Here is a 14,953-nt window from a genome sequence, read left to right as displayed (position 1 = left end):
CTGTCTGGTGGCAGATATAGTAAGGGATAGGCTGGGGCGCACAAGCTTGTGGGAAGAAGGGGGTTTGGGCATGGTGGAAAGGCAGGGCAGGGGTTTATGCAGTGACCGAGTTTTGGCACAACTCCCCACCCCCACTGTTTGTTGGGATAGTGCAACTTTCCCTTCCTGCAGCAGTGTGCAGGTGGCGGGGGAACAGAGTCTAGGCATACAGAAAGGGCAGGGATTCATGCAGATACCAAGGAGACTCTGCGTGGGAGAAAGGGATGGGTGTGGCAGCACTGCAGAGGATTCCATGCCTCATTGGGGAATGAACAAACAAAGGTTTACTGAAGAGACATCCACTAACAGCTTCCCCTGCTTCATCCAAGTTGCCATGCGAGATATTAATCTTCTCCGAATCACACAGAGTGATTGGGAGCAGATGCTGACTGAATATGGCCAAAAAGCTTATGCTGCAATGATGCCAGACCACTTACTGCTGGCTTGGTGCGGAAAGGTTTCCTACCATGGAGGACAGCATAAACCAGGCCTCCCCAGAAATCTTGTTATTAAAGAATTCCTCTATGAGAGCTTTATAGAGATATGCAGGGAGGATTCCCACTCCATCTCCAGACATTTTAAACAAGCTGTTCTGGGGAGTCCCTGCTATGTAGGCACAGTGGCCACCACAAATCACACTCAATTGCCTTAACCCACTTTTAGCATGATTTAAAATGTGAATTCACCAGGGCTCAGCAACAAGATGTCCTGGGAGGAGGAGATAGTCAGGACCTTTTTATAACCTTGGAGACAGAGATCGGATGCCCCGCTTGCCTGCTGACCATTCTGCTCCTCCACACTGTCCTCCACGCTGCTGCCCAATCATGGGTGGCTGGCATGCTAGGCAGGTGAAGGTCTTGCCTTCCCAAACCGCCAGCCTGGCCCCGGCTACACTCTGCCCCCAGAACACCTACTGGAGGAATACTAGGGTAGAGTGTTGCTGCCTTGGAGAGCCCACCCTCCCTGTGATCTGAGGCCAAGAAGAATGGGGTTCCTTCCCCCCCCCCCTCCCTGTGCTGGGGGAAGTGACGGTAGCACATTGCCCCACCTTCCCATGGGGGGGGAGGGGCAAGGAGGTGGCTTAGCTCCCTTGGGGGAGTGGGACCTCGGTAGAAGAGGCTGAGTTACATGTGGGGTTGTGGGCTTGCCTCCCCCAGCCCTACCTTCACCGATCTCCCATGTGCTTGAGACTTCCTGAGGAGTATCTTGGGAGGAACCCATGGACTGACTTGGGAAACTGGTTGGTTTCTTTTGCAGGATCCCATGCAGTTGCTCATAGAAGTGGCATGTTTGCAGTAATGACCCAGACTGTCCGTTTGCTGCCTCTGTCTTCTGGTACGCCTGCCTCAGCTCCTTTATTTTCACAAGGCACTGTGAGTGTCCCTGGTGCATCCTCTCTCCTCCTTCCCCATGCTCTTTGTGATATTGACACAGGTAACAGCATTTCTTTTGCTGCCCTGTAGTTCTGCCTGAACAGATTGGTCTCCCCACACAGCAATGAAGTCCAGAATCTCCTGCATGCTCCATGATGGTGCTCGTTTGTGACCCTCGGCATTTATGGTCAGATGTTCTGCTGAGGTATGCTGACAGCTCTTTGGTCTGCTTGCCTCACCAGAAATGAAATGCACATTTTCCCAGGGTTTTTCTTATGACCCTGGAGAGTAGCAGTATTGAAAGTCCTGGGCAAAGCAGTCACAGCGGGGCACTGTGTGCCACCTCCCAGAGGCCAACAATATCAACTTTACCAGTGCTGCCTTGACTATGCAAGGTCAAGTTTACTCCTCATGAAAAGCAGGACTACCAAAATTGACTTTAATGGCCCTTAAAGTTGATAAAACAGGCTTGGTGGTGTGAACTCATTGTTTAGAAAACTGACCTAATGTATCTAAGTTTGACTGAAATGCCCAGTGTAGACCAGGCCTGTGTTTATCAAGACAATTAATTAGGTTTGCTAACATGTAGCACTGTGATAGCCTGCATCAGAGCATACTTGCTGGAATGCCTGACATTTGACCACAGACAAATAACTGGACAATTGACCATCTTGCCAAACCTATACTAGAGTGAAGTAATTGAACAATTCACACAAAGCCAAAAGTGTTTGCCTATTTCTCCCAATAAGCTTTAGATAAATTTGCCTATTTACCATGTGTGTATTTAGAGTTTTAAAGGCCTCCACCAAATATTTACACACATGAAAATATAAAACCAATCAATGCTGAGTACACAAAACTATACCCATACAATTAGGAGTTCAGCAACATGGATTTTCAAACACACTGATAATATCAAAAGAATGACTTAATTCAACATTAACATTACCCACAAAACTAAGTACAATAAATGCATTCCATATTTCATTAATCTGAGTTACAGTAACCAATTACAACTAAATTTAATAGCCAGCATTGGAAAACACTTCCTTACTCATCCAGTTCAAGTCCCTGTGTCAATCATCATCTTAAAAAGTGAAGCAAGTCACAAATCACTATGAAATACAACTGTGCATGGAAGGTAACAATTTCGTTAAGTTTCAGGTGGAGACACCTTGAAAGCAATGCAGTCTGTTTCTCTTTACCTATGTGAGATTTAACCCAACATACAACTGTGTTGGGGAGGCAATAAAAGTGGAATTCTTACATAACATTATGGATACGCAATATAGCTGCTTAGAAACCATGTTGACAAACAGAACAAATATCAGAAAAGGTAAAGAGATCAGTTTAGATAACAATAGATGGGATTCTCTTATTTGACTACATATAAATGTATGTAAAAGTCTCTAGAACAAAATCACAAGACACTATGACTAAAGACAGGTCCACATCCCAGACTTCTTCGTACTTCTGACTAGGGATATTAGAGAGTAGTCAACTATTTGATAAGCATAAGCTTGTCACGTAGTCAAGCGGAGTACTTGACTACTCACTTCCTCACCCCTCTTGCTGCCTCTGTGCGGGGACAGGAAACAGTGTTAGGGGGAGCTGGCTTAAAAGCCGGTTCCCCTCAGCCCCATCTCCATAGTGCCGCCTGCTTCCTACTGCTGCCTCTATTAGAGGCAGCATTAGGTAGGATAGGGAAAGCTGCTGTGAAGTGGCCCCGGGGCAGGAGGAATAAGGGGCGCCCTGACGGTAAGGTGGTGGGGCAGGTTCCCCCATGGTCTAGGGGATAGGGCGTTCGCCAGGGGAGGACAACAGTTGCCATAGGCAGACGCTGCTCTGGCAGCACACCGTCTATGGGAGTCCCAGCTGGGCACCTCCGCGGATAGGGGTTGCTGCAGCCAAGCAGCCCCAGTTTGCGGCAGCCTGGGTTGGATGCGCACAGGCTCTTCTCTGGCAGCAGTCCCTGGCCATGGCCAGCCCTGGCTTCTGCAAATAGGGGCTGCTGAACTTGGTGTGAGCCAGGACCGAACAGTCCCAGCTTTTGCAACTCCAGGACACTGCGCGTCTGCATTTTGAATGCATTAAGAGCCTGGGAGCTCTTATTACATTTAAAATTCAGAGCCACAGCTCGGAGGGCTCCCGGAGCCAGCTCAGTCCTGGCTCGAGCTGGCTCTGGGAGCTACCCTGCTGCAGCTCTTCAGAGTGGTCCTTTTTGACTAATCATATAGTCAATACAAACTATATTAACTACACAATTACCCAGATAACCACAATTTAACATCCTTTACCTTTGACTGGCACAGCAGTGCCTGCAGAAGTGTGCTCTCTGGTTGACCTAGCTGTACCAGCAGATGTCCAAACTATAGAGACAGCTACCCTGGCAAAGCTATGCTTTTTCCCCAAGATTTTCACTCATGGGAAAGGGTTTTACTAATACCAGTGGAAACATTTTACCAGCAGAGTATATTAGTATTCCTAAACAAGTAAGGCACTCATAGTGTAGACACAGGTTAAGACATAATCAACACCACACGTGACATGCAGTGCACATTACAATCACATTTTTATGCATTTTATTCACAGATATTTCTAAAGCACTCAGTACTTTGGTACACAAATGTCATTATGAAAAAGATGGGGAAGAAAAGCAAAAATTGGACACACAAGTAACATAAAACTGAGGAACACTGGCCAGACGGTAAGAACACACAGTTCTCTCTCATTTATTCAATCACAGATAGTGAAAATGTCTGATTTCAGAATAGGGTTTTGTTTGTTTGTTTTTGCTTGTTTTTTAGTTGAGAATACACTGCATTTAGCAGCATAGAAGATGGAGACCTGAGATCACCTACGGAAAAAAGGTATGTGTTTCTTTCCTCTCTCCTTCTCTCTGTATGACACACACACGCTAACCTTATCAAAAGTCGGAGGTAGAAAAACGAGGGCAGGAGAGATTAAAGATTTGTCTTTTCACCATACAGCTGGGTCATTAGAAGTCGAGCAGCATAGCTGCTGTTTGCTGCCTGTTTTTCCAGACAAAATATTTCTACCCCTCACCAAGTCACATTCATATTTTTGGCAGGACAACATTGCTACCAACAATGTGCTATTCACACTGGCACTTGTTGCAGCAAAACTTTGGTCTTGTGCTTTTTTATAAGCACCTCTTAACAAATGTTTTGTCATATAATTGCAAAGGCAGATTTAGCTCAAGGGGTATTTAATTAAAACACACAGGGATGAAAGCTGTGGAACTTTTTTGAGACTAGGGATGATGTATAAGTACAGAAAAAAAATCTGTTTAAGAACATTCTAAAATTTCATCTAATTCTATCAAGAAATTGAGAAATCTATATAATGTATACCAAAATGGAATAAAACAAGATAAATTTTGCATTATATACGTATATCTTATTTAAGGCACGCATAAGCGTCCTGGCTCCTTACCCTGCACAAACTCTCCCTCTACCACTTGCGCAGCTTCCTTTCCACTATCTCTCTCACCCATTTCCCAATGAGACTACACTTTCCCAGGCTCAAATAGACAGCTAGAGCCTTCCATCACAATTTTTTCCTCTGCTAGTGTCAGACTGAGTCTTAGGGGTATTTCTGTAATTGATTATTCACAAGGTGACATCACAAGCACAAATTAATTATTTTTAATGTGTGGATGACAGTAAATTTATGATTGTAATCTATGTACAACATACAAATCTTCAGATATATTTTTATTACATGAAAAATCCTGTTTTAATGTAATTAGTTTTCAAAACATGCCTAAAACACCTTATATTCTAACAGACAGTAGACTACTAGGTGATTCAAGTAAAAATCTTGTGAATACTTATGTGCTCTTTAGAACAGACTCTTATTTCTGGAAAGCAGAATGCTCAGGCACTGCTACAGTTTTAGTAAATATTTAAAATAATTACTACTAGTTTTCATGCTACTCATAAAATAACCTAATAGCATCATTTGACAAAACATTCAGTTTCTAAAATTACTGTGCCTAAAATAATTTCATTGTATGGGTCTGAGTCTCTATTAGCTCACACACTGACCAATAAGAAATTAGCACAGCCAAGCACAATATCAAAATGGATTTTTTTCTAGACAAGTGCCTCATATTTCAAAGTCTGTTAAAACACAACTTTAGGGTCACCAGAGAAAAATTTGACTATTTGAAAAGGTGATTGCCTTTCCCAAATTACAAACTTCAGGCTTCATTATGCTAAATTCTTACAATCTGGGGTGGGCCACTTTAGTGATGTGAGGTGGGAATATTCTCTGGAGAATATTCTCCGACAATGAGAATATTCTGAGAATATTCTCCAAAAAAATATTTCCCGAGAATTTTTGAGTATTTTCTAATTTTACAATATACTATTTCAAGAGGAAATGAATTCAACTTTTAGAACACCCTGAATGTTAAAGAGCTTCCGTGATCATTCAAGATAGTTTGAGAACTTTATAGAATGTTCCAGAATGTTATGGCATTTTCTAGAACATTCATGAGCCCGGAATTCTGACTGTTATGGAACTTTCTGGAAGCATCACAAAAAGTATGTAAAAAGAGGCAATAACACATTTATTATTTTTTTTGTGAAAGGTGTAATTGTGTTTTCATCAGTATGAAAAGAAGAACTAAGCCTAAAAGTGATGTGGGGAATTATTTCCTTCATAAAACAGTTAAAGACAAAGTGTTATATGAATGTATTCAGCCTTGTGGTACTTACATCAGAAATGCGACAAGCATGAGAAAGCATATTTCCAATTGTTTGAAGACTCCTGCTTACATCAAGGAAAAGGAAACAAAATTCTCAGAGTCCAGAAGCAGATCACCTCAACCATCAACTTCATCAACATCTATAGAACACTGTGATAGTGATAGTGAATTTACATCACCACCTTCCATATCTAGTTCAGCCAAGGGGTCTCACTCTATAAGTCACTACTTTGTTTTCAGTTTTATTCATGGAATCAAAGTTTTGGATGAATTTTTTGCATGAGCTGTATTCTCATCGGGATCGCCTCTTTCACGGGTTGAAAATGAAGATTGGATTACTTTCATGCAAAAATTAAGACCATTTTACAAGATGCCATCCAGGTACACACTTTCTAACAAACTTTTGGAAGCTGAATATCAACGTGTTGATGCTCTTATAAAACAAAAATTGCTGAAGCCTCTTCTCTTGCACTACAGTGTGATGCTTGGAGCAACTGAAGAAACGAATCTGTTATAAATTTTATTATATCAACACCCCAACCAGTGTTTTACAAGACAGTGGCAACCAATGTTGAATGCCATACTGCTGAGTATATGGCATTCCGTATGGAAGAAATCATGACAGAAATAGGCACTGAACAATTTGGTGCCATTGTCACGGATAATGCTGCAGCAATGGTGAAATCCTTATCAATGTTTAACGAAAAATACAACCACATTGCAATGTACACTTGTGCTGCTCATACACTAAATTTGTTAATTGGTAACATCAGTAACTTAAAATCTGTTCTAGAAACTGAAGCTACCTGTAAAACTATTGTGAAGGAAATTAACAAATGGCAAGTTTTACGAGCTCATTTTACTGCATTTAAAAAAAAAAAAAAGAAAAATCAAACTTGTGCACTTAAATTGCCAGTTAAAACTAGGTGGGGTTCCATTTTATATTGTTTGAAAAGCTTATTGAAATAAAAAAAAGTCTTAAAATGCCTTGCTGTCCATGAAGATTTACAAACTAAACTGAGCAAACGTACCAGGAATTCAATCCTGGATGAAGATGTATTTTCGGTACGGGTCCAAAAATTTCATGCACTGATAAGTCCTGTTGTGAAATGGATTACGCTGCTTGACTCTGACCAGCCAAAAACAAGCAAAGTTCCTGAATGTTTCAGGGAATTAAGCGATCATTTTGATAGGCTACTTCCCGAAAGTCCACTTACCAAACAAGAAAAACAGGATGTGATAAAAAAGTTTTGAAAAAAGAAAAGATATGGCTCTAAAAGACATTCACTATGCTGCAAATATTCTAGATCCAAAATTCAATGGTGAGTGCCTTATTAGAAATGAACAAATACAAAGAAATGAATTCATCAATAAATTAGTCACAAGAATGTATGGCATTCATCACTCAGCAAAAGTCATTGCAGAGCTTGCAGAGCATCGTGCTAAAGACGTTTTTTTTTTGGAAAATCATATGTAACAAAATCAGCTGACTCAGTAGATGTAACATGGTGAAAAGGTACTTGCTATGGATCAAAATTAGGGAAAGAAGCTATCAACATATTGAACATGCCACCAACAACGGCAGCAACTGAAAGAAGTTTCAGTACTTACAGTATCATTCATAATGCAAAAAGAAACAAGTTAACACAAGAAAGGACAGGCAAGCTGACACTCATAGCCCATAATATAAAGCTTCTTAATGACCCAAATGATGCTTCATTGAAATCCCCAAGAGAAAAAAGGAAACAGAACCAGAGAAATGAGGAAGAAGAAATTGATGATGCTGAAGAGAAAGAAGTAGTAGTCAAAGAAGAAGATATGTATGAGGAAGAAGAAGAGATAGAAATATATGGGTCAGATTCGAAAGTGCAGATTCTGATTAGACTTGTACTCAATCCAGAAAGTTAAAAATATTTGTATCCTGCAACAAGAGATTTGTAATAAAAATTCTAGTAATTTAAACCTCTGTCTTTTTTCTTTAACTTTCTCAAATTTTCATTTTAACAATTGGAAACTTTCATGATTCTTGAAGTTTTATTAAAGAAAGACATTATCATAAATAGTAAAATTCTTTAAAAACTATTTAACAAGTATTTGAGAGAAAATTCTCAAAAATCCTTGTATTGTAGAATATTCTCAAGAAAATTCTCAAGAATATTCTCCAAAAGTTTATTCCCGAGAATTTAGCATCACTAGGCCACTTATTATCATATGTAAATGGTTATACATCGTGAGCAATCAATTTGTTCTGTTCTGTTCCAGAGAACAGGACTTCTGCCCCTCAATGAAACAGATGAACCAAACAATACCTTTATAAGAAAGCCACGGAATAAATTATTTTTAAAAATAAATACAAGTGTAATGTGATTTTTTGGCAGATTAATTTTGTAGGATGGGCAGAGAAGAGGATTTTAAGAATAGATGTGAATGCACTAAAATCACTTGCTGCTGCACTATAAGGAGTGCATTCTAGGCCAGGGGTGGGCAATAATTTTTTATGAGAGGCCACTCCAAGATTTGGTAAGCAATTAAGGGCTGTACTTTTCTATGCAGGGAGTGTGCAATCTGGGAAAGAGGTTAGGGGCAGAAAGGAGCTTGGAATAGGGGACTAGGGTGCAAGAGAAGGTGTGGGGTCTGAGAGGGAGTTTGGGTGAAGAAGGGGGTTGTGACTTGGTATAGGGTCTGGGAGGCAGTATAGGTGCAAGAGAAGATTCTGGCCTGGGGGAGGGGCATAGAAGGGGGTACCGGATCTAGGAGATGGGATGTTGGAAGGGGTGGGGGTGCCAGAGGCAGGGTCTGGCCAGGAGGTGCTTACATAAATGCCACCTAGCCAGAAGCCCAGTGGGACATTGTGGGGAAAATCAAATAACTCCAATTGTGTCTAAAGGGGGGACTGTGCAGAAATCATAACTTTCTAAAAGAAAACTGCTGTAAGGGTTAAAAGTTTTCCAGGCCTCTCTCCCTGTAACAGAGAGAAATCAAATTAACTCTAATCAAGACCCTTACAATGCCTATCTCAAGTTCATGGATACTCCTAGTCTGTCACAATTTGTCATGTAAACCCTTATCTTTGTCACAGTTTGCCTTGTAGACTCCTCCACTCAAGTTCTCATGTGCCTTTGTACTGTAAAACTTACTTCTAGCACTCCTGGGGTGAACAGAAGTCTCAGAGTGCTTCTGCTGAGACTTTGATATGTTAAAGAAAAACAATCCACAACTGAACTGTCTGAGCATACTGTATAAAGATTCCCTGAATCTGTCTGTCAGGGCTGCTTCACTCTTGGAAGTGACAGCCTGCATGCATGCATCATAAAGTTTTCTCTTCTAGGTTTCTCTCCTGCCTCACTGATTTGATTTGACCTCCAGCCTCGAACCCTTCTGGGGGCTCTGTACCCCAGGGGAGCGAGATTTCCCCCTGAACATCTTCAGGCAGTCTTCCTGCCTGCCAGCAGCTCCATGCTGCTCAAAGCAGCTGGCTGTTCCATGTGGCTCGCTATACAATTGTGCTGGGGGCAGGAGCAACACATGAAGCCTCCCCGCATCCACACAGCACAGAGCGCCACATGTAACAAGCCAGACACTTTGAGTAGCAGGGAGCTGCTCCCTGCTGGAAGGTCTCAACAGGGGAGGCCACTAGCTGGATTAAAAGTCTTTGCGAGATGGATCCAGCCTGCAGGCCGTATCTTGCCAGCATGTGTAGGGTTGAAGAATAAAACTGTCCTTTAAATGAATTGTATCAATCAAAGTAACACAATGTGTCCTCATGAATTGTAGTCCAATTTTTATGAATGGGATTTGGATTAATTTGTTAGTAATCTGTTAAAAATGGCCTTTGAAGAATCTGTTATTGCAACTTCTTTTGTAACTTTTTTATATATTGTAAATAAAACCCCATTTTAAATGGTTAATACATTGTAAGTGAAGTGAATCCATATTGTAACTGAAATCCCATTTCAAACTTTGTATGGTGTGTGTGTGTGTAATCTCTCTATAACCTTTTCTTAGCAAAGGGATTTAATTTTGTCAAATGGAGGCTGGAATGTTAGCAATGAACCTAATTTAAGAGAAAAATTCTTTTAGAGATATTATCAAGAAAAGAGCTCTGAAAACGTGAACCTATCGGTAATCCACATTTGACTAAAAACTACTTTGCAAAATTCAAAGTGTCTCTTAGTGGATTCTCTCACTTAGTAGTTTCTCTAGTTAATCTTTATCTGCACTTGAAATTATAGTAAGTATAGATGCTGCCTCTCACCTCTTATTTTAGAACGTAAGTTGTTCAGAATAGTGACATCTCTTTGACTATAACTGAACAGCACCTCGCACAACAAAACCTCGATTGTGATTGACGCCTGTGGGCACTACCTTTAATATTAATATTAAACATTAAGTAGCAATGCTGTAAAGTTGTACAGAGCTGAAATTCTTTGTTATGCATCTGTATATTACCTTGCTTAAGCCTGTGGCAAGGCTTTTAGGGACTACAGAAATATAAGGAGAAGGTCACTGGAACAACAAGGGAAGTATGGCTTTTCATTTGTCTGAACATTCAGAGCAGCTTGTTTTGAGAAATTTTACCTATCAGTTGAATTTCAGACATTACTTCTAAGGAGAAAAAAATATACTGCAGTAAGAACAGAATATCTGTCATTCACTCTATTACCTATGTGTTTAATTTTATTTTTACAAGATATATTTATATCTCTCAGATCCCTACTAGATATCTAATTAGGCAAACACGCATAGCAATGATAGCAGCTAGCAATTTGTTTGGCTAGCCTTAGGCCAACTTAACAGTATTCCACATGTTCTATACTGGAGATGAAGGGGAGAGCCCAGTTTGTTTTTTTACCCTCATGTCACAACCCTGGATTCAGCTTTGATGAAGTTAACAGATATTAAGCTCTGATTTAAGTGAGTCATTACATTACCACCATAGACTTGTACAAGGCCTGAGTGGGAGTCATTTACACAGTTGAAAGAGATACCAGAGCTTCTTTCACAATATTTTTCATGAGAAAATTGGCAAAACTCAACTCAGGGAACTAGCCCTCTGAGAGACCTCTGCTCAAATATCAGTACCAAGGTGCCCTTCAGTACCAATGATATTGCGTTAAGATAGATTGAAGAAGCATTTGCTATACTGCCTTAAGCCCATGACAGTGGTTTTATCTCAAAATACAGTTTATCACACTCAAAATTAACTACTAGCAATCTCTCTGCAGATACCAGGCCCTACCACTCTGCAGCTACCAACTACTGGTTAGCCTCTCCTCTCGTGACTGGCCAATACAGGCTTCTAGGAGAGAGATGCCAGCTACAGATGCTGGACTGTACAGTGACTACGGATACACATAACCTTTTGCCGAACCTGCCCACTTCCATATGGTAACCTATGTATAAGTATACCTAACACCAGGCCAACAACTCTATTTGTTTTGTTAAATTATGAAGTTGGTAAAATCATATGTTTTCTGAGCCTAAATAAAACAATGTCAAATACCTTGTCATAGCCCTTATCAATACACAAGTCAATCAAATGTCAAATGTTTATTAAAAGAAAAACAAAATCAACAGCAACTGGTAATTTCACTACAAAAAGTAAATGTTCAACCAAGTAATGTTTAGAACAACAATGAAGAAATGAAAATAAAATGAAGTTGTTGCACTGTCCCTCTCCAGCAGGGATAGGGAACCTGAGGCCTCTGGCTTGCCTGGATCTGGCCCCCCAAGGCTCAGGGCCCCCCAGCATCAGGGAGCCTATATGGCACACTAGTCCCCCCCGCTATCCCACTATGGGGCTAGAGCACACAAAATCTACTAGGCTCTGGTATGCAAGGGGAAGGCCTCTCTCTTGATCAGTTGAAGCACATTTTAGTGACATGGGGTTCTTTTTCCCCCCTGTTTCTCACTTGTGTGCAGTCCCTGACTGATTTTTCTATGGGTCAGTGCACCCTACCCCAAAAAAGCCTCCCCCATCCCTGCTCTACAGCATGGAAAGCTCAATTTCCTGCAAGAAGTTCAAATGAACACAAAGGAAATATTACTACAGATAAAAGCCTAGAGTGTTGTTTCTCCAGTAGGAAACTTGCAGTTTACCTCTAACCTGTTCAAAATAGCTAACCATTAAGAGTGGGGGGAGGGGAGGAGGAGCTAGAAATAGGAGAGGGTAAGAGTGTGGGTGGTAGATGAGATATAATCTTCCAGATTCACAAAAACTGTCAAAGTTTGCTTGGACCTGCTTCAATTAGGAAATGTATAATAAGTAGTCACAAGGAAGAGTGGCAGAGCAAGAGAAAGATGTGTTTTCCATTCTAATTTTTCATCTGTATAGAAGAAAAAGACTTCTTACCAGCATATCATTTTTGTTGTCAGTACAACTTTCATCGTCTTCTACTTGAATTTTCTCATGGCTCCTTGATTTGATAAGGTTTTCGACTGTGGTTGTGTCTTTAAATTCTGTCTCTGAACCATTCATTGTATCAATTTCATCCTTTAGAGTAAGAGTATCAGACATCCTCATCAGAGAAGGTTATTTTAAAATTCTACAGGAAATAAGGAACCTTGAAGAGGAAAAAGAAAAAGTATTTATATTTACTCCATAGAGCTGACATTTTATACTAATTCAAAAAGATTTACAGACACACAAATAGCATTTACAATAAACTCTGCCACCAAAAAGTCATTTTCTTCTCTAATTTATTTATTTTTCTTATCTTAGATCATTAGCGCTATCACCTTAATCCAGATGCTACAGGTGCACCATACAAAGAAAAAATATTAGCTACAAGTTTATTCTAGTAAGTCGTTAGCATACCTCTGACTCATTCACTCCTTCACATCTTACATGTGGGCTTGTTCAACTACAACAGTGGGTTTCAATTCTAATCTAAGAAATTGAAGTTTCTCTAACTCGAAGGGAGAACGTTGATTTGAAAAAGTACAGACAACTGGTCTGGTGGATCAGTAAGCCAACACAATGAAGATTCAGGAACTAAATGAAACTTCCAGGTTGTCCACTTCCCAGCCAGTGACAGTCAATATTAACAATTGTAGATACCAGAAAAAGACCACTAAGAATTATAATGGTGGAAAAACAGTACCTAATGAAGTATAAGAACAAATAAACATTCCACAAATCAAATATTTGGAGTCACTATAATGCCAGAGCCTAATTTACACCACTGATAATATTTTTACATGAGAAAGATTTTAATTACAAATATAAAGATCTAGAGTACAGATAATACTTGTTCCTTATTACCTGATGTATCCTACAGATTTGGAATTGTGATTTCCCACAAAAATGAAACAACACAATCCAATGTTCCTTTTCACAGTTATTAACCAAGATGTCAGTTGTAATGAACCATCTGGAATATGGCAGGAGGAGTCCCATGTCCTTGTCACCAGTGTGGAATCCTGGACTGAACTGTACAGTCTTCTATCAATAATACCATCCCTTTTAGATGCCTAAAACAATAAAAATTATTATGTTGATAACTTATCATTAATGAAAACCTGGAATAATTCTTTTGAGATGAAAAACAAAATTAAGTCAACTTATTTTATTTCCATTCTTTTTTTTGGCAATTTTGTTCTACTTATTTCAATTGGAAGAAGCTGTATCGTTTTTAACCAATTTATAAGCAATTTTCCATGTACAAAATAATGAATAGTTATAAGAAACATATCAGCAAATCTAGTTATACTACGACAAAAAAAATCATTTCTATGCCACAGATATTTTCTGGAATTGGGCTGTAATAAAGAGTTGTTTAAAATATATATATAAAAAATAGAAAACAATAACTACTGAATACAGCCGCTCCCCGAGTTGCAAACGGTCGAGTTATGACTGTTCGCACTTATGACCAAAGCTCCCAAGGAGCGGTCGTAAAGGCAGTCCCCGAGTTACGAACGTGACCTGCACTTACGAACATGCTGTCGCGTGTAACTCAATGGGATCCCAGTTACGAACGGGTCGAGTTATGGCCAAGTGTTTGGTCCGTAACTCGTTTGTAACTTGGGGAGAGGTTGTAGTTGAAACTTTAATGCTTGGCAGAATTAAGTCTCTAAAAATCACCACGTCATGCATATTACAAGGCCACATCATCCCATGGACCCACTTTCTTCATGCTTTCTAAGATAAAGAACTCCGGCAGACACATCACATTTGGCTATAGCACTTATTAAAGGAACATCAGGACTCATAGAAGCCATCCTATAACCACTCAATGTATGAGGGGCCAATTTCCTTCAGGACAACTCTCTTACTCCCACAGAATGCCATAGCTTGCCTCCTTTGTCATCATCTCCCTACACATCAATGTTCCTCACAATGACGGCATCATTGCCTGCCTCCCGTATTTAAAAGACATTGGACAACATTCAAGCATCACCAGAAATACTGAACTCCTCCACTTCGTCCTCACCCATAACAACTTTACATTCAAGAATAATTAGTCTAAACTGTAGGAACTACCACAGGGTGCTAGGATGGCTCCCCAATAAATCAACCTTTTCGTGGACCACATTTAGAAAAATGTGCCACAAAACTCAATGATATACTTAACATACATCAATGATACAACCCAAACTCCCTCACAGGATTCCCACTACAACTTCAACCACCATCATCCATTAAACTTTCTCTAGAAAATTCCAACAAAAGAATCAGATGTCTGGACAACACAATCACTTTCAACAATAGAACCCTACAAGCAAACTACAGGCAGTCCCCGGGTTACGTACAAGATAGGGACTGTAGGTTTGTTCTTAAGTTGAATCTGTATGTAAATCGGAA

The 14,953-nt window shown here is 40.1% G+C and overlaps 1 protein-coding gene across 12 annotated transcripts in view; it reads right to left on the bottom strand.

The window, feature by feature from the left end:
• The window catches only part of R3HDM1 (R3H domain containing 1), a 133,024-nt gene extending 119,474 nt beyond the window's left edge, over positions 1-13,550 (bottom strand). For all 12 annotated transcript variants that reach the window (XM_006117053.4, XM_075933297.1, XM_075933292.1 and 9 more), the window contains exons 1-2: positions 13,412-13,550; positions 12,500-12,710 (exon numbers count right to left, since the gene is read on the bottom strand). In XM_006117053.4, coding sequence (XP_006117115.2) covers positions 12,500-12,670 — 171 coding nt within the window. In that variant the 5' untranslated portion in view covers positions 12,671-12,710; positions 13,412-13,550. The remainder of the gene's footprint in view (positions 1-12,499; positions 12,711-13,411) is intronic.
• Positions 13,551-14,953: the final 1,403 nt, after the last annotated feature.

This window comes from Pelodiscus sinensis, chromosome 7, assembly GCF_049634645.1.
Source record: "Pelodiscus sinensis isolate JC-2024 chromosome 7, ASM4963464v1, whole genome shotgun sequence".
Classification (NCBI taxonomy): Eukaryota; Metazoa; Chordata; order Testudines; family Trionychidae; genus Pelodiscus; species Pelodiscus sinensis.
The sequence above is the reverse complement of the archived record's forward strand: the minus strand, read 5'-3'. Positions and strand labels throughout refer to the sequence as shown.